This window comes from Homarus americanus, unplaced genomic scaffold, assembly GCF_018991925.1.
Source record: "Homarus americanus isolate GMGI-L3 unplaced genomic scaffold, GMGI_Hamer_2.0 scaffold17820, whole genome shotgun sequence".
NCBI lineage: Eukaryota > Metazoa > Arthropoda > Malacostraca > Decapoda > Nephropidae > Homarus > Homarus americanus.
Window position 1 is genome coordinate 230,302 of NW_024741913.1, and position 24,699 is coordinate 255,000.

General features: G+C 43.1%; 1 protein-coding gene across 1 annotated transcript in view; it reads right to left on the reverse strand.

The window, feature by feature from the left end:
• The window catches only part of LOC121876399, a 190,536-nt gene that overhangs the window by 63,576 nt on the left and 102,261 nt on the right, over positions 1-24,699 (reverse strand). The window contains exons 4-6 of the mRNA XM_042381476.1: positions 16,778-16,891; positions 13,943-14,146; positions 13,178-13,320 (exon numbers count right to left, since the gene is read on the reverse strand). Of these exons, the coding sequence (XP_042237410.1) occupies positions 13,178-13,320; positions 13,943-14,146; positions 16,778-16,891 (461 nt within the window). The remainder of the gene's footprint in view (positions 1-13,177; positions 13,321-13,942; positions 14,147-16,777; positions 16,892-24,699) is intronic.

A 24,699-nucleotide genomic window follows, 5' to 3' on the forward strand; every position in this document is an offset into this window, starting at 1 on the left:
GGAGGTGGAGGGGAGGTGGGAGGAGGAGGAGGAGGAGGAGGAGGAGGAGGAGGGAGGAGGAGGAGGAGGAGGAGGAGGAGGTGTTGGGAGGAGGAGGTGGTGGGAGAAGGTGGTGGTGGTGGTGGTGGAGGAAGAAGAGGAGGAGGAAAAGGAAGAGGAGGAGGAGGCGAAGGAGGAGAATAAGAAGAAAGAAAGAAAAAATAAGAAAAAGCGAGAGGAAAAAGACACAATAGAAGAAAAGTTGATTAAAGGAACAAGAATGAAAAAGAAAAGAAAGATAGAACAAAAGGAGAGAGAGAGAGAGAGAGAGAGAGAGAGAGAGAGAGAGAGAGAGAGAGACCACATTACCTGCCTCAGCCCAGTACCTAAGCCACTTTTAATCTCCTTCAGAAGGTTGCCGAGGCACCTTTAAACCCACTACCTGTGTCCCTGGTGACCACCCCCACTACCTGTGTTCCCAATTACCCCCCCCACTACCTGTGTCCCCATTATCCCCCACTACCCGTGTCTCAGTTATCCACTTCCCCACAAATAAGGCTACCCCGTGTTAATGGAAGAGCCCAGGACGACCGGACAACTCACCACTAGCACAGGAAAACGAGCCGCTATCCTGTTTACCATCAGAGGCCACTAGGCGAGATTGCAACAGCACCCCAATGTCCATCCCGCCGGGAATCGAGCTGAAGACTTCTCCTTTGTCAGCCGGGAATACAAACCACTACACCACCAGAGACGACAGTACATAATGGGTTTAATTAAGAAGTAAAGCGGAGGAGAGAATAACACAGGCAACACACACACACACACACACACACACACACACACACACACACACACACACACACACACACACACACACACCACCACACCTTCTAAGTACTTGTGGGATGGAAACATTAAGTAATAAGTGAGACTTTAAGTATGATGCTAAGTTTTCCTCTCAAGTTTTCTTCTTTGTTGGGGGAAATAATCTTGTGAGACGCCAACTACTGACGTCGTGTACCTTCCTGCACACGACGGTACAGTATTTTACATGATTAATACAGGTACAGTACTCACTCTCTCTCTCCCTTACCCCTCTCTCCCTCCCCACCCCCCTCACCCCTCTCCCTCACCCCTCACCCCTCTCCCCTCACCCCTCCCCCTCCCTCCCCCCTCACCCCTCTCCCTCCCTCCTCACCCTCCCCCTCTCCCTCACCCCTCATAAACCACTCATCATACACCCTCCATCGCCTCATTTTCTCTATATAAAAAACTTTGGAAGCAGTTCATCTTTACCTCACTTCTTCCCATCTCCATCTTCTTATTTTTTTACGGCATCTATGCCACTCCTCCTCCTCCTCCTTTATCATCTTCTTTCTCTTCCATCTCCCTTTACTTTTCCTCGCTGATAATTATGGTAAATCTATAAAAAACGAATTAACTTACTAACCTAACTAACCTAACTAACCTAACTAACCTAACTAAACTAACTAAACTAACTAAACTAACTAATCTTACATCTAATAAAAAAAATTATCTACGTCTCCTCTTCTGTCATAAAAATCGATCTTTCACTTCCCATTTTCTATAAACAAACAACTCTCGATATTAACCCAACCCCCGCCATCTTGCTAACCCTGCTGCGCCATCTTGTTAACCCAGCTCCGCCATATTGCCATCTTACTAGGTCATCTTCTCACAGTTTGTTGGCCAATACCTCCACACTACGAGGGGCTCCGGGCCATGGCTATTAAAAGCAAACTATTTCTAAACTTATAATTTTTCCAAGCATCAGACTACTAAGCTTTGCCATACAGCTTATTTTTACCAAATCTAACCTAACCTAACCTAACCTAACCTAACCTAATCACCTACAATCTCTATGACATTATCCCCACAATCAATGATATTCAACACCCTGTTACCACCACCACCACCACCACCCCCACCACCAACCACCACCACCACCACCACAATTATATGCAAATTAAACTACGGCTCACACACACACGCACCAATACATAGTTTAAATTAAAGGGTTTACCTGTAGTGACAACAAACACCTGGTCATTACATATAAAACTTTCAACATTTTCTACATAAGAGTTGGCCGCCAGGATAAGGGACTCTGCTAAAGGCTCTGGTAACAATGGCTGAGTAAACAGTCGTGTGTCAATCATGGTTCACTTCAAGTCTCTGGCACACCTGACCTTGGGGGGTGACCTGAGTTAGTGAGGTGTAATAAACTTACATACATACATACATACATACATACATACATACATACATACAATCTTTTTCTCTATACATATATATATATATATAATTAATTACATCTGTAGTACACACATACACACATGAACCCATACATGAACACAAATAAACTGTTCACATACATGCACAAACAAAAAATGTCCACAGACACACAAACACAATTTACTACACGGATCATATATATCACACACACACACACACACACACACACACACACACACACACCAAAAGTACCTGTAAATTATTAAGTTTCAGTTTATTCTTTGACTGTTCCTAAATTTCTTTCATTCACTTTATATACAAAACATTATTCTATTTTCTCTTTCATCTTATTTACTTTGTATTTTATTTGACTACATAAATTGGGGGTAAGTAACAGCCTTTTAACTGGCCAATGACATGCTTCCTCTAGCTTGTAGTTGATTGTTAACGACTGAGGGGGGAGAGGGGATATATATGTACTCAGTGGGTTTAGTTATAGTACTCAGGGGGATAAATTTGTACTCAGGGGGTTAATATTGTACTCAGTGGGTTTAGTTATAGTACTCAGGAGGATAAATTTGTACTCAGGGGGTTAATATTGTACTCAGTGGGTTTAGTTATAGTACTCAGGAGGATAAATTTGTACTCAGGGGGATAATATTGTACTCAGTGGGTTTAGTTATAGTACTCATGGGGTTAAGTCATTGTACTCAACAAGGAAAATGCAATTAAAGTTAGATTTTCTTGCGACTCTCTCTCTCTCTCTCTCTCTCTCTCTCTCTCTCTCTCTCTCTCTCTCTCTCTCTCTCTAACTTTCTTATTCTCTCTTTTTTCTCTCTATCTCTTTTCTAGCTCTCTTTATAAATATATCTCTCCTCTCTCCTTTTTTTCTAAGTCTTTCTCCTCTCTTTCTCTTCATCATTCTCTCTCTTTCTTTCTCTCTTTCTTTCTTTCTTTCTTTCTTTCTTTCTCTCAAAAATAAATCCAATGAGTGAACGTCAACACCTCAGACATACCAGCGCTGGGAAATTACTTGTGTGTGTTTGTGTGTTAATGAAAGTGAGTTATAGAGGAAATACGTGGAGAGAGAGAGAGAGAGAGAGAGAGAGAGAGAGAGAGAGAGAGAGAGAGAGAGAAACAAGTGTGGCTGAAATAAAACAAAAGAAGATCGCCTGAAGGAGGTGTGTCAGTCCCTACGTCATTGTTTATACTGATGACGATGATGATGATGATGATGATGATGAAAAACTACAATGAGTTATGAGGGAAAACGATGACCAACGACGACAACTACGACATCTGCTACAGTAACTACGACAATGCTAAGAAACACACACACACACATACACACACACACACAGGAGAAGGTCGACAGGAAAACCTTTTGTTAAATTGAGAGGCAAAGGGTGGTGGTGGTGGTGGTGTGTTGTGTAGTCATGACACATCACATCTCCCCTCTTTCTCTCCCCTCTATCTCTCCCCGCCTATCTGTGTTACCTCTCTTCTTCCCCTTTCCTTCTCACCTCTTTCACCTTTCCTTCCCCTCCCTCTCTGTCTTCCCTTCTTCCTTTTCTCCTTCGTCTCTGGCTTACTCCCAGTGCCCTCCCCTTCTAATCTCTCACCTATTCCTCTTTCTTCTCCTCTCTTCCTCCATTTTACTTATCTCCCCTTCCTCCCCTTTATCTCTGTCCCTCTTTCTTCCTCTGTTTCCACCTACTTCCTTCTTTCCACCTCCCCCTCTCTTCCTTTCCATTCACCCACATTCTTTATCTCCCCTCTCCTACCCCTCCTCTTCCATCTCCTCTGTTTATTGTACTCCTCCATCCTTCACCTCGAGATAATTTAAAAGAAAAGCGTAAGAATAGTACGTAAAACCCATCAACTGTGAGCCTCTCTTTTGCCTTTTCTGTAGTAGCCAGATTAAGTTGGTCCCCCCTAAAAAAATAAAAGAAAATGTGTAACAGCGGAGCGTAAGAATCTGGTTTATGTTTTTGTTATTTTCTTCATCAATCAAAGTAAATAAGAGTAAAATAAATTAAACAAAAGAAGAAAACATGAATTAAGAAAGTGTATATTCATTTATAATTTGATTTCATTGTTTTAAACTCTAAAGAAGATAAATATTCTAAAAAAAAAATAAAAACACAAAACAGAAAACGGGGGAAAAGGAATCGGTTGAGAGGGGAAACGAAGCCAATCTTGACTTTCTCGTCATTCCTGTAATAATCAGACTAAGAGCGAACAAAACCGAAGGAAAAAAACAACAACACAACACACACACACCCACTGAGTAAACAGTGTGAATCGCAGACTGGTGCAGGAGGAAAGAGGAAAACACAAAAGAGGGTAGAATTCTTTCCCTGTGTCTTCTGTAACACAATATACTGGCGTCCCCTTGGTGGTGCTTCCCGAGGCTAACTAGATCCTCATTGCCCAAGAATCTAATGTTATTTTTCCCTCGTAACTGCTGCGGGGGAAGAGAACGCCCCCCCTTCCTCACCCCCTCCTGCTCCCCCTCCCTCTTCCCCCTGCTTAATCCCTCTACCTCCCTCCTCCCCCCTGCTCACCCCTCTCCTCCTCCAGCTGTAGTGTAGTTTAAGGGTAAATTTGCTCCAGATTTTGGGCCCACCATCTCTAGGTCAGTTAGTTAGTTACGTTCTTTCCATCTTCTTTAATTAAGGGAAAATCTTACGTATAAAAGACTATTGAGGATTCATCTTTGCCTCACGGAGTTAAGGAATGGTTTTTATATGATTAAAGGGAACAAATTTAAACGACCATTAAGACTCTTTGAGAATCTTTGTTTTGAGAGATAAGTTTTTTTTTTAAAGATGTTATCCCTAACTAACATCTTGTGTCTGTGAGAAAAACAAAAACATTAACGAATAAACTTTTGAGAAACCCTTCATTATTGTGTCGTAGTTCAAGTGAGACACACATGTTCTCACTTTTCATTGGGTATTTTTTTTTTTTACTCAACATTATATAACGTAACGTGAGATACTTTCTGAGAATCTAATTGGGTGTCGTAGCTTCAATCAACCAATTAAAAAAAAAGACTAATAATCATTGAAAAAATTTTGTGTCGAAGATCAAAGTAAAAAAAAATCTTTCCTGCAAGACTTTGGAGAATCGAGAAGAAGGTGAAGGGGGTGAGGGGTGGGTGAGGGGTGGGTGAGGGAGGAGTAAGGGGGTGAGGGTAGGAGAGGTGGGGGGGGGGTACCGTATGTGCAATAGATACTAGTTAGGTCACTGTAACGCGATTTAACCCAATTGACAATTTGCAATGCACCTGATATTTCTCTGAGGCGTGAGGAGAGAGAGAGAGAGAGAGAGAGAATGAATGTGTGTGTGTGTGTGTGTGTGTGTGTGTGTGTGTGTGTTGCCTGTACTAGCATCTGTACCTGCACTTAATATATATGAATTAATGACAGAAATAATCCTAATTAACCTACCTGGTGCCGGAGGCTTACCTGAGCTTAATAAAATCCTCACCCAAATAAAATTACCACCGTTATGTACAAGCATGATAGCGAGTATGATAGTATGATAACGTCAGGTATAAACTCAATAACCTGTTTTAGTCCACGGCATGATAGCAAGTATGATAGTATGATAACGTCAGGTATAAACTCAATAACCTGTTTTAGTCCACGGCATGATAGCAAGTATGATAGTATGATAACGTCAGGTATAAACTCAATAACCTGTTTTAGTCCACGGCATGATAGCAAGTATGATCGTAGCGTTAAAAGTTAAGTCATTCAGTGACTATTATACTCGCTCTTATTATCCAAGTATGATAGCGAGTATGATATCGTTGGGAGTAATGTTATCATGCCTACTACCTCAGGTGATAAGAGACGTGATTAAGATAAAACAGGTAAGAATATCGCCAGGTGTGTTTTGTGTGTAAATGAGAGAGAGTTCAAATGACTTCACAGGTATATAATTATTTTCTCTTTTTCATTCTTTTTCAGTCTTATTTTTTTTCTCCTTCTCTCTCTTTCTCTCTCTATGTCTCTCTCTCTTTCTTTTTCTTTCTTTCTGACCTTCCCATTCCTTCCTTATTCATTCCTCTCACACCTACCTTCTCTACCTCTCCCCTAAACCACCACCTACCCTCTTGTTCTCCCCTCCTTCTCTCTCTCCCCTCCTTCTCTCTCTCCCCTCCTTCTCCTCTCCTCCCCCGTCTCCCCCAAACATACGATTGCATTATGGGAGAAAATCCTTACAGGGATTTCAATGTCGTGGGGAGTTTATCGGGAGGGGAGGGAGGGGAGGGGGAGGAGAAGAGGGGAGGGGGAGGAGAGGAGGGGAGGGGGGAGAGGAGGGGAGGGGGGAGGAGGGGAGGTGGAAAAGGGGGGATAGAAGTAAGTGAGTGGGAGGGTGGGAAGGAAGAGAAAGAGAGGAAAGAGGGAAGTGTAAAGAACCTGAAAGATGAGAAGAATGAAAATAGAGAGAGAGAGAGAGAGAGAGAGAGAGAGAGAGAACCATACCTCTCTCATCCCCCCTTAAAATTCTCTCCCCAACACACACACACACACACACAATAAACTCAATATAAACGAATAACAAGAGGGCGAGGAAAATAAAATCCAATTTGAGACTTTTTTTCTTTTCACTCAACGACAGAACAAATCATGTCTTTTTTTGTCTCAGGGGAGGGGAAGGGGAGGGAGGGGAGGGGAAGTGGAGGGAGGAGGGAAAGGAAGGGAAGTATGTCACTGCCTTACCCCTTCCTCCCTCTCTGTCTTCTCTTCCCCCTACCTTCCCCCTTCCCTCCCTCTTTTCCTCTACGATAGTCATATTGCTTGAGACGTCACCCCCCCTCCCCCCCACCCATCTCTCTCACCCCTCACCTAGGCGAGAAATTTCCCCCGGGCGATATGATTTCCTGGAGGCTATATTGGAACTAAGACGGGCATCACATGTGCCAAGGTCGGCTTTATGGCTCGTAAGTCAAAAGCAATTTCATTTTTGGGATATTTCCTAAAAAAAAAAAAGTAAAATAGAAAAAAAATGATGTGTGACAAGTAGTAAGGAAGGAAGAAGGAAGGAAGGAAGGAAGGAAGGAATATTTATTTTTCTGCAAGTCCCATTTGACGTGAGATGATGTATGGGTGTGTGTGTGTGTGTGTGTGTGTGTGTGTGTGTGTGTGTGTTAGAGAAGTGGGGGTGGTGGAGGATTAAAGGGAGACTACAAGAGAGAGAGAGAGAGAGAGAGAGAGAACAAGGACGTTTATATATTTTTTGTTCATCTTGGTGTAAGAAGTCTGCGTTGACCCCCAGGCTGCTGCTCTCTCTCTCTCTCTCTCTCCATGTTCCATTATTTTCTTCCTTCCCACCTACTTACCCTTTCTTCACTCCCACCCCTTCCTTCCCTCCATCCCACCCCCGACTCGTTCCCCTCTTCCCTCCCACTCCATCCTTCCCTTCCACCCTTTCCTTTCCCACCTTCCCCTCAGGTCACTCTCCCGTCAAGGACCTCACTTAATGACCTTGGGAACTGTCCATACATTAACGTCTCCCCCTCCCCCTCCCCCTCCCCCTCATCCTCCTCCCCTCACACCCCTCTCTCCTTATCCTTTAACCTCATACCATCATTCTTCCTCTCACTCTCCCTCATCCTTCCCCTCATGCTCCCTGACCCCTCATCTTCCTCCCTCATTCCGGGGACGATGAGTTTTAAAGAGAGAGAGAGAGAGAGAGAGAATAATAATGAGAAGGAAGATAAAAAGGAAAAGGAAGAGGAGAAGGAGAAGAAGAAAGAAGAATAAAGAGGAGATAAAAAAAAAGTTGAAGGAGAAAAAACTCTTATAATTTGCTCATTTTTCGAAACTTTTAGCCATTAAAAAGTTCAACGCGTAGCAATCTGTTTTCTCGGGGGACGCTGAGAATGATGACACTCCTGCACCTTGTTCATGGCATTAAAAAAAAATAATAAAGTAAAAACAATGTAACTTACCTCCTATAAAATCAACAATAAAATTTTTTAATCATAATAAAAACAACAACAAAATTTTTAAACATAATAAACTCAACAATAATAAAAAAAATTCTTAAACATCATAGAGTAAACAATAATTTATTTCCTCGTGTGTCTCAATGTTTGCACCAAGTTATTTATGTTAAAATACCAAGAAAATATTGGTTAAAACCCACAAAATTTGGTGCGATTTTTTTGTTCTTTGATCATTGTAATAAAATAAATACGTGTGTGTGTGTGTGTGTGTGTGTGTGTGTGCGTGTGTGTGCGTGTGTTAGACCCTCTCCACTACACTACAGGGGTCCGTCACACTGCCATCACCACCACTAATACTAAGAGCTCTCCCTTGTCTCAAAGAACTCAGACCCCCCTCCAGACCCACCCCCCTCCCAGCCCCCACCACCTAGCCCCCACCCCTATTTCTCTTCCTCACCCCCCATCCTAATGCCCCCACCCTCACCCTGACAAACCCCCACTCTTGATTTCTCTTCCTCCCGCAGTGTACTATATCCAAATAGTCTTGTAAAAAAAAATTCTCCTGTATCCGTAAAACAGCGAACGCCAGCACGAGCGATCAAAACCGTCTGACTTTTTTTTCTTTTCTTCCCTCCTGCGAATATATGATTTATTGAAGGCTGTCTCACACAAACCTTCGCCTGCCATCTGCCAGCGGTGGCGATCATTTTAGGTAGAGGTAATGGTGCCTGGGCGACTCTAGGCTGTGATTTATGCCGTGTGTGTGTGTGTGTGTGTGTGTGTGTGTGTGTGTGCGCATACTGTACACATGTATGTAATAAAGTCACTCACTCACCCATCAACACACTACACAAGGAAGATCGAATCCGTGTCCTCAAACTCCCAAGACGAGTAACTCACTCCAATATACCAGCGAGTTTCTGAAATAATTGTTGTTGATGTTTTTATTTTGACAACAACTCACACAGGCAACAGCAACCGACCAATCAACGTCAATGTTGTTTGTGTCGTCGACCAATCAATACAGAGAACGAGATAGGTGTTGTACTGTGGAGTCACGATATATACGAGAAAGATATATATATATCTCTCTCTCTCTCTCTCTCTCTCTCTCTCTCTCACATTACCATCATTATTCACTCTCACTGCCATAACATATGTCTGAATGTCTGTCTGTCTTATCCCAGTTGTCACACACACACACACACACACACACACACACACACACACACACACACACACACACACACACACACACACACACACACACACACACACACACACACACACACACACACACACACACACACACACACACCCCACCTTCCTTTGAGATATTTTCTACATGATTTCACCCCCTTGAGTACAATGATTTAACCCTCCCGAGTACCATATTCTCGTACTCAAGATATTACGTCATTATATTCAAAGGGTTAAAAATATCTTACTCAACAGGGTAATTAAGTGTACTTGGGAGTTAAGTCATCGTAGTCTTAAGTCATCGTATTCAGTCAGTCATGCTATCTCATCACGTCAGTTCATCATACTCCAAAAAAATATTAAGTCATCGTACGCAAACAAGAATAAGTCATTCAAGGGGATTAAGTTATCGTACTTACTCAAGGAAATTAAGTCATACTCAGAGTGGACCAAGTCATCGTAGTCTTAAGTCATCGTAGTCTTAAGTCATCGTAGTCTTAAGTCATCGTAGTCTTAAGTCATCGAACTCAAGGGAAGACGAAGAGACGGAATAAGTACTACACAAACAAGGAATCCATCATATACACACCGTAACGTCTTGCCCTCACCAACACGAGATAACTTAAAGTACAAAGCTTTCTACAGATAAATACTACAACAACGTACAAACCCACGTCAGTAAAGTACACTTATGACCTTTTATAAGTGGGTAAAGTGAGCGTGTTAAGTAGAGGAGTGAAGGAGAGGTGACTGTATTGTGAAGGCCGACTGAGATTATTAAGGGTGCTCGGAGAGGGTAGTGAGGGAGAGAGGGAGGGAGTGGTAAGGGAGAGGAAGGGAGGGGAAGTAGGGGTGGGGTAGGGGTAGGGTAGTAGGAGGGGTGGGGAGGGGAGGGGTTAAGGAAGGGGAGGGAGGGACGAGGGAAGTAGGGGTAGGGAGGGAGGAAGGGAGTGGTAAGGGAGAGGAAGGGAGGAAGTAGGGTGGGTAGGGGAGGGAGGGTAAGGGAGGGAGGAGTGGTAAGAAAGGGGAGGGAGGGACGGGGGAAGTAGGGTAGGGAGGGAGGGAGGGAGATATAAGGGAGAGGAGAGAGGGGGAGGGTGGAAGGTATCTACAGTAGGTGGGTAACTGAGAAAAGTGTGTAGGTACGTGGTTAAGAAATTAAGTAGTCAGGTAGAGAACGAAAGTAATTAGGTAGATGAGAAAGTAGGTAATTAGGTCAAGAAAGTAGGTAAGTAGGTTAAGAAAGTAAATAAGTAGATCAAGAAAGTAGGTAGGTAACTCAGAAAGTAGGTAAGAAGGTAAAGAAGCAGGTAGACAAGTAAATATGTCCAATATATAAGGGTAAACAAATAGAGAGAGAGAGAGAGAGAGAGAGAGAGAGAGTAGTAAAGATCAATTTATATCCTCTCGTCTCTCTCCTTCAGCTGACAAACCACCTGCCTGAATCACTCCTTTTTCTCCTTCAAATTTAATGCAATTTCCTTCGACATTTTTTTCCTACTTCTTCTTCTTCTTCTTCGTTCTTTTTCCTCCTCTTCTTCTTTTTCCTTCTTCTTTTTCGTTCTTCTTCTTCGCAAGCAAAAATATTCCTAAAAAAAAACCCCGAAGCAAAAGCCACAATAAGAAAAACCGATCCACAAATAAACTTAAAGAAAAAACATCCGCAAAATACAGGAATTCAAAACCGCAATAAGAAAGAACACACACCCCTCAAAAAAAAAAAAACACGCCAAAAAACACCCGCCAAAAGTGAAGCCTCCACATCACACCTCAATGACGAGAGGTTGAGAAGCGTTCGAAAAATTTCATAAAAATTTTGGCAAAAAGTTTTATTAAGGCCACACAGGTATGACCGTTTGAAATACCAGCGGCGTAAAGTTCTGGAAAGTTTTTTGCTCCATGGTGCTTTGAGAGAGAGAGAGAGAGAGAGAGAGAGAGAGAGAGAGAGATTCATAACACAACACCCCTCCTCCTCCAGGCACCAAGTGAGAACTGATCCTCGACTACCAAGTGGCCACAACACCACCTCCTCCTCCTCCAGTGTCAAATAAACAAAAATACTCAAGGTGATGTGATATAAGCTGAGGAAAATGTGGAGTCGTGTTGCAAAAAAATAAATAAATATACGCTTTTATTATTCATTTTTTTAGTTTTTTAGTCTAATTTGTTTTTATTGTCATTTGTTGTTATTTTTATTTGTGTTATTTTCGTTTTATTATTATTATTATTATTATTATTATTATTATTATTATTATTATTATTATTATTATTATTATTATTATCATTATTATCGACTCAATATAATAGAGGTTCCCTTCCCTGCCGCAAGGTGGGGTGACGTCACAGGCGCGGGTCCTTACTTATGTTGCCAATTTGCTTTAGATCAGCTTGACATTTTACACAGGTCACCGTCTTAAGGTCAAGTCTGAGGCTGTCCGTAACCTCGCTCGAGAAAGAGGGGAGGAGGGGGAACGAGGAGGGGGGAGGAGGATGAGGGGAGGGGGAGAGGGGAAGGAGGAGGGGGAAGGGGGAGGGAGGGAGGAGGAGATGAGGGGAGAGGAGGGGTAGGGGTAAGGGTGGGATAAAGGGAAAGGATGGAGGAGAGGAGAAGAGACAGACAGACAGACAGACAGACAGACAGACAGACCCCTATAAGTGTCACAAAATAATACCTTTAAACAGATACACAAAATTAACACAACTCCATCATATTACACAGGACGAGAGAGGCCGACAGGTGTGCACGGATAACAGGTACAATTAACTAACTTTCTATAACATATTAGAGAGATAAAAGCAACTTGGGCGGCTGTAAATGAGAGAAAATGCTCACGATAGGTTCAGAAACTGTGGCAATATGTGCGTGAGTAGGCTTTACCAGACGCACATAATGCTTTACCAATATGTAAGTTGGGAAAAAAAATGTTCTTGGGTGGGAGGGAGGGGGTGGAGGGGAAGGAAGGGGAGGGGATGGAGGGAGGGGATGAGAGGGAGGGGTGAAGAGAGGGGGAGGGGAGTGGGAGGAACAGGTAATCTATATATGATATTACTGAATAAATAAATACTGAGTCTCCTGTGTTCCAAATTACCTTTTAGAAACACATTGACCTGAGTTCGATCAGGTGGCCTCTTGTGTCCTGACCACCCACCCCTGGCCGCCCACCCTGACCACCCACCCTGGCGCCCACCCCTGGCCACCCACCCCTGACACCCACCCCTGGCCACCCACCCCTGGCCACCCATCCTGGCCACCCATCCATGACCACCCATCCCTGGCCACCCACCTCCCGGAGATGTTCTTGGTCTCTTCGGCCAGGTAAAAATACCTTCCTTTAATTACTCAGCTCAGCAGGGGTCCTCCACCACATGGCGTGAGGAGAAAGGGAAGGAGGAAGGTGAGGCAGAGAGGGGGGGAGGAAGGTGAGGGAGAGAAGGGGGGAGGGAGGGAGGTGAGGGAGAGAAGGAGGGAAGGAGGTGAGGGAGAAAAGGAGGAACGGAGGTCAGGTGTTTATGACGGAAGGAGTGTGTGTGTGTGGTGGAAGTGGGGGAGAGGTGGCGGTGGAAGAGGAGGCAAAAGGGGTGGAGAGTTGTGTGGAAGGGGAAGAAAGACGGGGAGGGGACGACAGGAAGAAGGAAAGAGGGGGGGAGGTGTAGGGCGGGAGAAGAAGGTGATAGGAATGGAGGAAAGGATAGAAGAAGAAGAAGAAGAAAGGAGAGGGATAGAGAGGGATGGAGAGGCTCTACAATAAGACTTAGTGTGGAGAAGACTCTTACCTTGTGGGCGTGATGAGTGCGTCCCCTAATTGTCCAGGTGATGCGAGGTGAGGGTCGGGAACCTTCAGCTATACACACTAACATGGTCTGAGATCCCTCCCTCACGGCGCCTGTACCTCGGATCTCCACACTCCTCGGTAACACTGAAATAAACATAAACACACAGGTAGTATTTCAAGGTGTTGTAGCAGAGGTTCAAAAGTTGCCGTACTCAGGATATATTTTAAAGGACACACACACACACACACACACACACACACACACACACACACACACACACACACGCACACACACACACACACACACACACACGCGCACACACACGCACACACACACGCGCACACACACACACACACACACACACACACATTCCAGCATCATTAATTATGTTCCGAGTTAATTACACATTGAGAAAGTTTTTTTTTTTTAATAGTTGAGAAAATTTTAATTAATCCCAAAACTACCTAAAGCAAGACAAGCCGTAAAAAGGGCACGCAAAAAATTATAAAACAAATATATATAATTAAAATATTGTATCAAAATGTAATCAAAAGTTACAAAAAAATTAATGAAAAGTAAAATCCAAAAAAAAAAAAATTAAGCCAGTCATTAAAAGTTATAAAAAAAAGTAAATAAAAAAGTAGCGAAAAGTAATAAAGTATCACATTCATTCCTTTTCTATCTCTAACAATTCTCTTTCTCCTCCCTGTCTCTCTCTCTCTCCACGTTTCTCTCTGTCTCTCACTCCCCCCCCCCCATACTCACAGTAAAGTTGTATCACCACGGACACGGTGACAGGTGAGACGAGAGGTGTGTTGGAGGCTGTACAGGTGAGTGTCTGATTATGCCAGTCCCGGGTCACCTTCTCGACCACCAGGTCACTCTGCACCTGGCCAGGACCCGTCACGTCCCGCCCGTTCCCTATTATGTGGTTGTTCTTCCACCAGGTCAGGTTAGGTAGTGGCCATCCTGTAGGAGGGGGTGAAGGCGGAGGTTATAATTAGATGGGGTCGTTATCTTGGGTTAATTAGTTGTTGTGTATCTGTCAATTTATCTGTTTTGTGTATGTATGTATGTATGTATGTATGTATGTATGTATGTATGTATGTATGTATGTATCATCTATCTATTTATCTCTCTATATATAAATTTTTATTTGTCTAGTTTATGTATTTATTATTTTATTTTATTAATTTCCATAATTATTCTGGAAAATATTTACTTTAATATATCTAAAACTTAATGTATTCACCGGTTCAAAGATTATGACGTCATAATAACTAGGACAACCAATCAGAAGAGCCTAATAAATCGTGACATAAGAATAACAACTAAGACAGCCAATCAGAGAAGCATCATATACCATGACGTCAGAACAACAACTAGGGCAGCCAATCAGAGAACCCTCATATACCGTGACGTCAGAACAATAACAAATAGGACAGCCAATCAGAGAAGCCTCATAGATCGTGGTGAATGTGAAAACTTGGGTCACTCACTTTGACGAATCACCACAAACATTGACACATTTCAAAAGCAACTTATTCGATGTGGGATGATTGATGAGTTACAACACACACACAGGTACACACACACACACACTGTCTTCTCTGTGATGAGTCCTCCTCTCTATCGTACTCAATCTGGACTCTCTTCTCTTTCTCGTACTCAATCTGGTCTCTTTTCTATCTTGTATTCAATTTAGACTCCATTTTCTCTGTCGTACTCAATCTGGACTCTCTCTTCTCATGTACTCAACCTTGACTCTCTTAATAGTCCAACACTACAGGTATTTGAGTCTTGTCTGAATTTCTCTTTTTTTTCCCAGAGTTCTCATATCCTGACGACTCTCTCTCTCTCTCTCTCTCTTACCAGTGATCATTATTTTATGTATGTATGTATGTATGTATGTATGTATGTATGTATGTATGTATGTATGTATAATGACCAAGAGACAAAAGTTAATGGAGATCATTGTTTAAACTGTACCGTATGTTAGTCTGACCACTACACTACACATTAGCCCAATATTTGATTAAGTTATTGGAGTACACTGTCCCTACTGGCCTGTGAGATGAGTAGAGGTGAGGGGAGGTGAGGAGAGGTGAGGGGAGGTGAGGAGGTGAGGGAGGGCTAGAGGCGAGGAGGGAGGTGAGGGAGGAGTGAGGAGAGAGGAGGAGAGGTGAGGAGGGTGAGAGGGTGAGGAGGTGAGGGGGAGGTGGGAGGTGAGGGAGAGGTGAGGTGAGGGAGAAGGGAGGGAGAGGAGAGGGAGAAGGGAGGGAGAGGTGAGGGAGAGGTGAGGGAGAAGGGAGGGAGAGGTGAGGGAGAAGGGAGGGAGAGGTGAGGGAGAGGTGAGGGAGAGGGGAGGGAGAGGTGAGGGGAGGTGGGGAGGTGGGGAGGGCGGAGGTGAGAGGGACGTGAGGGAGAGGTGAGGAGGAATGGGGGAGGGTGAGGGGGAGAGGTGAGGAGAGGGTGAGGAGGTCAGGAGGTGAGGAGGGAGGTGAGGTGAGGGAGGTGAGGAGGTGAGGGACGTGAGGGAGAGGTGGGGATGTGAGGAGGGTGGGGGGGTAGGAGGTGAGGGAGGTGAGGAGAGGAGGGGAAGTGAGGAGAGGTGAGGGAGGTGAGGGTGAGGAGAGGTGAGGGAGAGGTGAGGAGGTGAGGAGGTGGGGAGGTGAGGAGGAATTGAGGAGTGAGGGAGGGTGAGGAGGGTGAGGGGGAGGTGAGGAGGGTGAGGAGGGTGAGGGGTGAGGTGGGGAGGTGAGGAGGTGAGGAGGGGTGAGGAGATGAGGAGAGGTGTGAGGAGAGGTGAGGTGAGGGAGGGGAGGTGAGGGAGGTGAGGGAGGTGAGGTGAGGGAGGTGGGGTGAAGAGGTGAGGGAGGTGGGGTGAGGAAGGTGAGGTGAGGGATGTGGAGGAGGTAAAGGAGGCGAGGTGAGGTGAAGAGGTGAGGGAGGTGAGGGAGAGGAAGTGAGGGAGAGAGGGAGGGAAGGTGGGGAGAGGTGAGGGAGAGGGAGGTGAGGGGGAAGTGAGGGAGGGAGGGAGAGAGTGAAGAGAGCAGGGGAGAGGGAGGAGGGGAAGAGAGGATATAAGTGAGGGAGGAGGGAGGAGAGGGGAGGGAGGAGGAGGGGGGAAGTGAGGGGGAGGGAAGGTGAGGAGAGGGGAGGTGAGGCTAGGTGAGGCGGAGATGAGGACAGGTGAGGGGAGGTGGGGAAGGGTAGTTAAAATGAGGGAAGTGAGGGAAAGTGAGGGTATGGTAGAGGGGAGGCAGTGTTTGGACAGGTACGCCGGCTTCTCACACACAATTATCAACCATATTTGTAGTACACTTAAATGAGTCTCCTTGTTTTTGTATCGACATAGTGATTATCTCTCTCTCTCTCTCTCTCTCTCTCATGGTCGAGTTGTTGCAATGATAAAACACACACACACACACACACACACACACACCTGAAGAGACTGATACAATTACCTACATCATAACAAAGGTTAATTACCCTGACTCTAATTATCTCTACACATCACTTAACATATATCTTATTTCTACTGAGAGAGAGAGAGAGAGAGAGAGAGAGAGAGAGAGAGAGAGAGAGACACACACTCACCGTCTAAAGAGATACAGGTAATCTCAATGTCTTGGCCCGTGTAATAAGGACCTAACACACCGTTCTTGGCAGCTCCCGTTTGACCGTCGAGGATCTGAACACTTCGAGGCAGTTCTGTAATGAAGGGAATACAGTAGATGAGTCTTAGTTGTATAATACAGTAGGGTGTGTGTGGGTGTGTGGGGGAGTAGGTGTGTGTGGGGGTGGGTGTGTGGGGGTGTGTGTGGGTGTGGGTGTGTGGGGGTGGGTGTGTGGGTGTGTGTGTGTGTGTGTGTGTGTGGGTGTGTGTGTCGTACACGTCCAATGCATAAATTATAGAACTTCTTTTTGTATTTTGTAATATCAATTGAATGACTTGTATAATTACAGGTTAGGTTAGGTGATGGTAGGGCACCCCACTGCCTACCATCTACCCTCCCACATCTACTCCCCACTGCCCTACCATTTACCCTCCCACATCTACTCCCCACTGCCCTACCATCTATACTCTCTACATCTACTCCCCACTGCCCTGCCATCTACACTCTCCACATCTACTCCCCCCACTGCCCTGCCATCTACACTCCCACATCTACTCCCCATTGTACTACCATCTACCCTCCCCACATCTACTCCCCACTGCCCTACCATCTACCCTCCCCACATCTACTCCCCACTGCCCTGCCATCTACACTCCCCACATCTACTCCCCACTGCCCTACCATCTACCCTTCCCACCTGACAGTCAACACAACCTTTCATAGTAATTGAAATACTGCAATATTCCACTACGTCTTCTGTTATTACCTATCTCTTTCACATCCCTCTTTCTCTATCTCACTTTCTCTATCTCACTTTCTCTATCTCACTTTCCATCTCTTATTCTCTATTTCAGGCTTTATATTTTTCTGTATTTATTTATGTCTTTTTCTCGTTCGTTATCTCTCTCTCTCTCTCTGTCTCTCTCTCTGTCTCTCTCTCTCTCTCCAGTCCCCTAATTCCACACAACAGAACAAGTCTAAAAATGCAACATTGCATATCAAGCTGTCAGGTGAATTCAAATGTATATTCAGTCTCTCTCTCTCTCTCTCTCTCTCTCTCTCTCTCTCTCTCTCTCTCTCTCTCTCTCTCTCTCTCTCTCTCTCTCTCTCTCTCTCTCTCTCTCTCTCTCTCTCACTCGTATTTTTCTTCTATTCTGGTTGTGCCTCATTTCTTTCTCCCCCTCCCTTTCATTTTCTCTCTTTTCTTTGTCGTATAATTTGGCTCTCTCTCTCTCTCTCTCTCTCTCTCTCTCTCTCTCTCATACCAACACAACGTCACACGTCACATCATCACCAATACATCCTGGCTATTCACAAGTTACGTAACCAGGAGAGATTATGAAATTTGTTTTATAAATAAACTCAAAGTCACTTCAGGCTTTTAACTCTTATTCCCTCTACAATTTGCTCTAATAGTCACGAATTCATTATTTGTTATTTCACAATATTCATGATTAATTTTAATTTTGATTTTAATTACTTAGTCTTACTTGAAAAAATAATATATATTGCTTTTTATTTTTTGTTATTCGTTATTTCCTGGTGCACTTTCGTTATTGTGGTTCTCTGCTCATAATTTTTACTTATTTTTTATTGTTATTCTTATTTTGTTGTGTCAATATTGTACTTTTCGTTTTAAGTCGCTATTAATTCTTATATTATTTAAATCATTCTCATTTTTACTAACTTTAAGTAACCATTTTTCCACCTATAATACTCGTTCAGATTTTTTAACTAAACTCCTTCACATTTTCAACTACAGTTCAGTCAATCAGCCTTTACGTTTCAACTAAATCCATTTTTTGTCTTTTTCTTTCTAAACTAACTCTTTTTTTTTACTCAGTATTCAAAGTTTCAATTTTTCTTTCTATGAAAATTAAAAATTATATTTTACTTTCTAAATCCTCAAAGTTTAATTTTAGTATACAATTCCCCTCTCAGTATGTATGTATGTATGTATGTATGTATGTATGTATGTATGCGTTTCATAATTACGGACAGGTAAATAGGTTTCCTTTACCTCTATACGAATAATGAGATCACTTGAAGATAAATCACCCCAGCAATATTTCACCTGTCTAATTAAAACAACGTAACGTAACGTAACCTAACCTAACCTAACTTAACCTAACCTCCAGGTAGCGTATTTTCAAGTGGCCCAAATAATGCAATAAAATACACCTGAGAGCCAATGGACACCTACCAATTAATTACGAAAAGCAATCATGATTTATACAGTCAGGTAGTAACATAACCTCTCTTTAATGACACACAACACAGGTAACACATCACGTCACTCTTAACAACACCCCAAAGTGATAAACAACAACAGGTGCAATTCACGTCACTTGCACTCACACCTGATTGCAACATGTATTATTCACGTCACTCACAGCAGCACAACTAAGCGGCTGACTGACTGACAAACCCAACATTACTTGAGGAACTTATCCAGGCTGCCACTACACTACACTACACTACACTGCACTACACTACACTACACTACACTACACTACACTCACCAGGCCAGAACCGAGTGTCCATGAAGAAGAACTTACAACTTATCAATTCCGTCGCAGAGATCAGATTAACTACAACAAGAGAAGAATTTGGAACAGAAAAGTCTTAAGTTGATGATATATTGAAGTACAAGAGAGAGACAGAGGCAGACTAAAACAGCATCGAAACCCACACCTGTACAGTATACACCCCTGGAGCACGTCAATAAAGTGTCATGAGAGATGTTCCTGTAGTCACTCCAGAAGGTGTATATTCCGAGGACTGTGTGATGTAGAAGCAGAGGGTAAAGGTCTCGTCAGTTTATGTGTAGAATGGTTGATTACTAAGACTATATAACGATTAGATTGAGTCGTTTATAGAGAGAACCAATATTTACTTCATTGGTGTGAGGAAAGTGCCAAGAGAGACATAAACACCACTAGTATGTGTAGTAAGCTGGTCATTATCTGTGACTGGTGTTACCCTTCTGAGGATACGAGGGAAGGAAAGGAAACAGGCGTAAAATTTAACACTAGACATTAAAAAAATAAAAATCAGAAGCAATAAAATGTCTTGGTATAGAAACCCAGTTGTCAAGTCACAGCTAAAAATAAAATAAAAAGTTTTTCAGCCAAAGAAACAAAAAAATAAAAATAAACTTCTATTCCACCACAAAGGTTCTTATAATATTCCAGGTTATATTTTTACCCTCAAGAACAACAACAATACCCTTCCGGTTTTTTTCCCTCAGACACCACTAACATCACGTCACACAACCTGAAGATCCTGGAGTTACTCAGAATATGAACACCGTCGACGCCTGCTTCACCGTGTCATGTCATCCATGAAACAAAAGGTCACACCCACCCCCTCCTCCCCCAACACCTCCTCCACCACCTCCTCCCCGAACACCTCCTCCACTCCTCCCCCAACACTCCTCCACCTCTCCCCCACACCTCCTCCACCTCTCCCCCAACACCTCCACCCCTACCCCCCAACACCTCCTCCACCCTCCTCCTCCATCAACGAACTAGATGTATGTCACTGTCTTGCGTCTGCTGTTGGTCTTCTGTGATGTCAAGACTTAACACCGGAGACCATCGCTTCATGTAGACTCATGCAGTTCTTATTGACCAAACCAAAACGTCAGCTATGTTCCTTATCATGTACCGATTGCCTCTCTCTCTCTCTCTCTCTCTCTCTCTCTCTCTCTCTCCACAGGGATTTAGAACCTCAGCCCCTAGTAGCCTATACCAGCAACTAACTCACTATGACACCCAAGACAGACACCTGGAACCAGCTTAAGGACCTCACTGGGTGGGTCCTTCAGGAGGGCAGACTATTAGCGTTGTGTGTGATGGTGATGAGGTGAACTGGTTAACTCCTTCTGCGTGGAGGAGGAGGTGGTAGAGGAGGTGGTGGTAGAGGAGGAGAAGTGGTGGAGGAAGAGGAGGAAGAAAAGGAAGAGGAGGAGGAGAGGTGAACTGACTAACTCCTTCTGCATGAGGAGGAGGGAGGAGGAGGGAGAAGAAGTGGAGGAGGAAGAGGAAGTGGAAGAGTGTTCGTGACCTTTAGTGTATGCAGAAGATGACTAGCACTGCAGGGGAGATGTGTCCGGAATCTTAAATGCGGATCTGATTGGTGTGGATATTCTGAGTGGTGTGTACAGTATATTCTGAGAGGCGTGGGTATTCTAAATGGTGTGGATATTCTGAGTATTGTGGATATTCTGAATGGTATGTGGATAATTCAGGTAAGGGCATTTTAATTTATTATTCAAATCTAATCATTTTGGACACCGTTTATTATTGTTATCATCATCATCATCATCATCATCATCACACACACACACACACACACACACACACACACACACAAACACACACAACAACACACACACAAAACAGACAACATTAAGCTATTAACAATCTTATATACAGAGAAAACACAAAAGCCAAAAAAGAAAACGAGAAGAAGAGACACTAAGGGGGAGACTGAGTTAATAATTACCACAGGTACCAGGGGGCAGGTAAGAAAGTGTTCCCTGGGGCTACACGTTGGAGACATATACTGCATGTTGGCTGACTTATGGCTCATCACAGAACATGTCTTCTTTGTTCTACAGATTTTATGTCTGTTTAGTGCGATTTTTTCGGGGTATGGGGTGTATGGGGGTGTATGGGGAAAGGTGGATATGTGGAAATGTAGTGGGTACTTTTGAGCAATTTATCCTAGTACCTCTGAGCTATTTATCTACTTTTAAATACATTATTCTAAACTCCTTCACTAATTAAGCCCGATTCACAATTACTAGAGTTACCCATTAACTTAGAAAATGAATTTGTCTTTCTGAATCGCAAGGGGAAAAAAATAAGGCTTTCCATTCGTGTTTTTTTTTCCTTCTCTCTCTACAACACCGCCATCAAATTTCCATCGGCTTTTAATAAAAATAAAAAAAAAAGCTGTATGGGAAAGTAATCAATGGTAGGGATTTACGCTGTGTTGTGTGGATAAATCCCTCTTACTTTTCCCCTAGTATTACAATAAAGGTGTGTAGGAGATTTATTGATTTATTTTATTTTTTTAAAGGGCAGTGAAATATGCTTTAAAATGTATAATAAACCTGGTTAGGTTAGGTTAGTGTCCGTGTGGTTAATCACCAGGTGTAATAAGCTAGGGTGGAGATTCTTCATGTGTACTGGACTTACTATTCATATATGGTTCTATTATAACTAAACAAATTCCTCACAAATATAAATTACAGAAAACGTAAAATTAATGATAAACTTAAATAAATAAAATATATATAACCCTGTACTAGTATTTTTTCCACGTTATATTTACAGTTTATATTTACTTTTACTTATATTTCCCCGTGAGAATATTTTCGAATGGTGGAAATAAACAGTTGATAAATAAATAAATAAATAAATAACACCATTTTGGTGTTATTTCAGTGACAAATATAAATATATATATATATATATATATATATATATATATATATATATATATATATATATATATATATATATATATATATATATATATATGCTGATAACCACAAGGAAAGAAAGAAACACGAAGTTCCCAAGCGCTTCCGTGTATATATACGTACTACTACAGACATATAGTAACAAATATGTATGTTTATATATATTACCGAGAACACGATATAAACCTATACACACACACACACACACACAACTCACAACTTGTAATCAACCAGTGTATTCACTCCCAGTCAATCTTACTTTTTGCACTGTCACTATGTTGAAATGCCCTGTAGTGTGAGCTTCTCCCCACCTAGTTATTATATATCGTATTCGTATCACTTATGTTATTTGTATATTATAAGTAATTCAAGAGACCCATTCCCCAATTAAGTAATTGTAAATTTCAGCCTTCCGACTGCCATGCTCTTTTCAATAAACCGATAATTATTATTATTATTTTTCACACCACACACACACACACACACACACACACACACACACACACACACACACACAGGTCAAGCTAAATAAAACAATTCATATCAGTGAATATTAAATTAAGATCATAAAAAATTCCACATTAAATTTCAACCTATAAATGTTTCATGTTTCGAGTCAGAGTTTTTTAATAATAATTCAGGACGAGTAATTTGATCCTGGTGAAGGGAGATGGGAGGGAGGGGGAGAGGAGGGTAAGGAGAGGAGGGTAAGGGAGAGGGAGGGTAAGGGAGAGGGAGGTAGGGAGAGAGGAGGGAGGGAGAGGAAGGAGAGGGGAGGGTAGGGAGGGTAAGGGAGAGGGGAGGGTGAGGGGAGAGGGGAGGGTGAGGGGAGGGAAGGGAGAGGGAGGAAGGAGGGAGGGAGAGAAGGAGAGGGAGGGAGAGGAAGAGAGAGGAGAGGAAGAGAGAGGGGAGGGAAGGAGAGGGAGGGAAGGAGAGGGGAGGGGAAGGAGAGGGAGGGAAGGAGAGGAAGAGAGAGAGGGAGGGAAGGGAGAGGGGAGGGGAAGAGAGAGGAAGAGAGAGGGGACGGGGAAAGGAGGAAGGTAGAGGTGAGGAGAGGGTGAAGAGGAGAGGTAGGAAGGAAAATGGACGAGGAGACGAGGAGAAGGGAGGGAGGAACAGAGAAGGAGGGGGACTATTAGCCAACCGACCAGACGTATTCAATACAAGGGGGCTAATTTTCAGCCACCGGTAGGGGGGCTAGACAGCTTAATAGACCCACTACAGCCACAAAAACCTGTTAATCTCCTCACATTACCGTATATAAACAGGAGAGAGAGAGAGAGAGAGAGAGAGAGAGAGAGAGAGAGAGAGAGAGAGAGAGATGACAATAGTAGTAACAACAGTCATTTCAACAGATGGGTAGGCTAGGTAGGTAGGTAGGTAGGTAGGTAGGTAGGTAGTGTAGGTAGGTAATGTAGGTAGGTAATGTAGGTAGGTAATGTAGGTAGGTAATGTAGGTAGGTAGGTAGGCATCTGTTACCATAATGGTATATACTCAGCGGTAAGTGAATTCAGCAGGTACACGGCATTATCATTCTCATTAATGTTTAATTTTTCCTCTTCTGCTTCTACTGCTTCTTCTTCTTCTTCTTCTACTTTTTATTCTTTTTCCTCCTCCTCTTCCTCGCCTCATTTATCACGCTTACTAAATTCTCGCGGCAACATAAAGAGTTTTAAGTTTTAATGCCGTGGTAATTTTCCTGTGGGGACGGTAGTTGTGGAGGAATGATTTATGGTCGTTATAAATGTTCCAGTTAACCCTCCAGCCGTATCCTGCCTCCAGACTAACTTAGTTTACCCTGAGACTTAATCAATTATAGAAAACGTAAATCTTTCTCTCTCATAAAAAACGGAATGCAAACAAAGATGGACGTAACATCAGATAGGAAACTTAAACTGTATCTTGTCGGTTTAATATGACCACCTGAAGAGTAAGCATCCCAGGTAAGAGTAAGCATCCCAGGTAAGAGTAAGCATCCCAGGTAAGAGTAAGCATCCCAGGTAAGAGTAAGCATCCCAGGTAAGAGTAAGCATCCCAGGTAAGAGTAAGCATCCCAGGTAAGATGTAACAAAATTAACTCAATTTACGCACCTGAGGCTCCCCTCCCTTATTTACGAGTGTCTCCATAGGTGGCGCTGTCATACCAAAAGGATGCGGTGGTTGAGTGGATACAGCACTCATCTTCTATTCGAAAGATCACTGGTTCGCGCCCTCTGACCTCTGACCCTCACTCACTGTATACTAAGCAATGTTCTTCTTCACGTTACAATTGGCCATTTAATTACTTCTCAAACTTACAGGTGTGCGGCCAACTTTTACACACAGGTGAGAGGCTTCCCTTTTCTATAACTTTCACCCGCTTTCACTAAGATAAAACTTGCTACTTTCACCCATTAATATATAACTT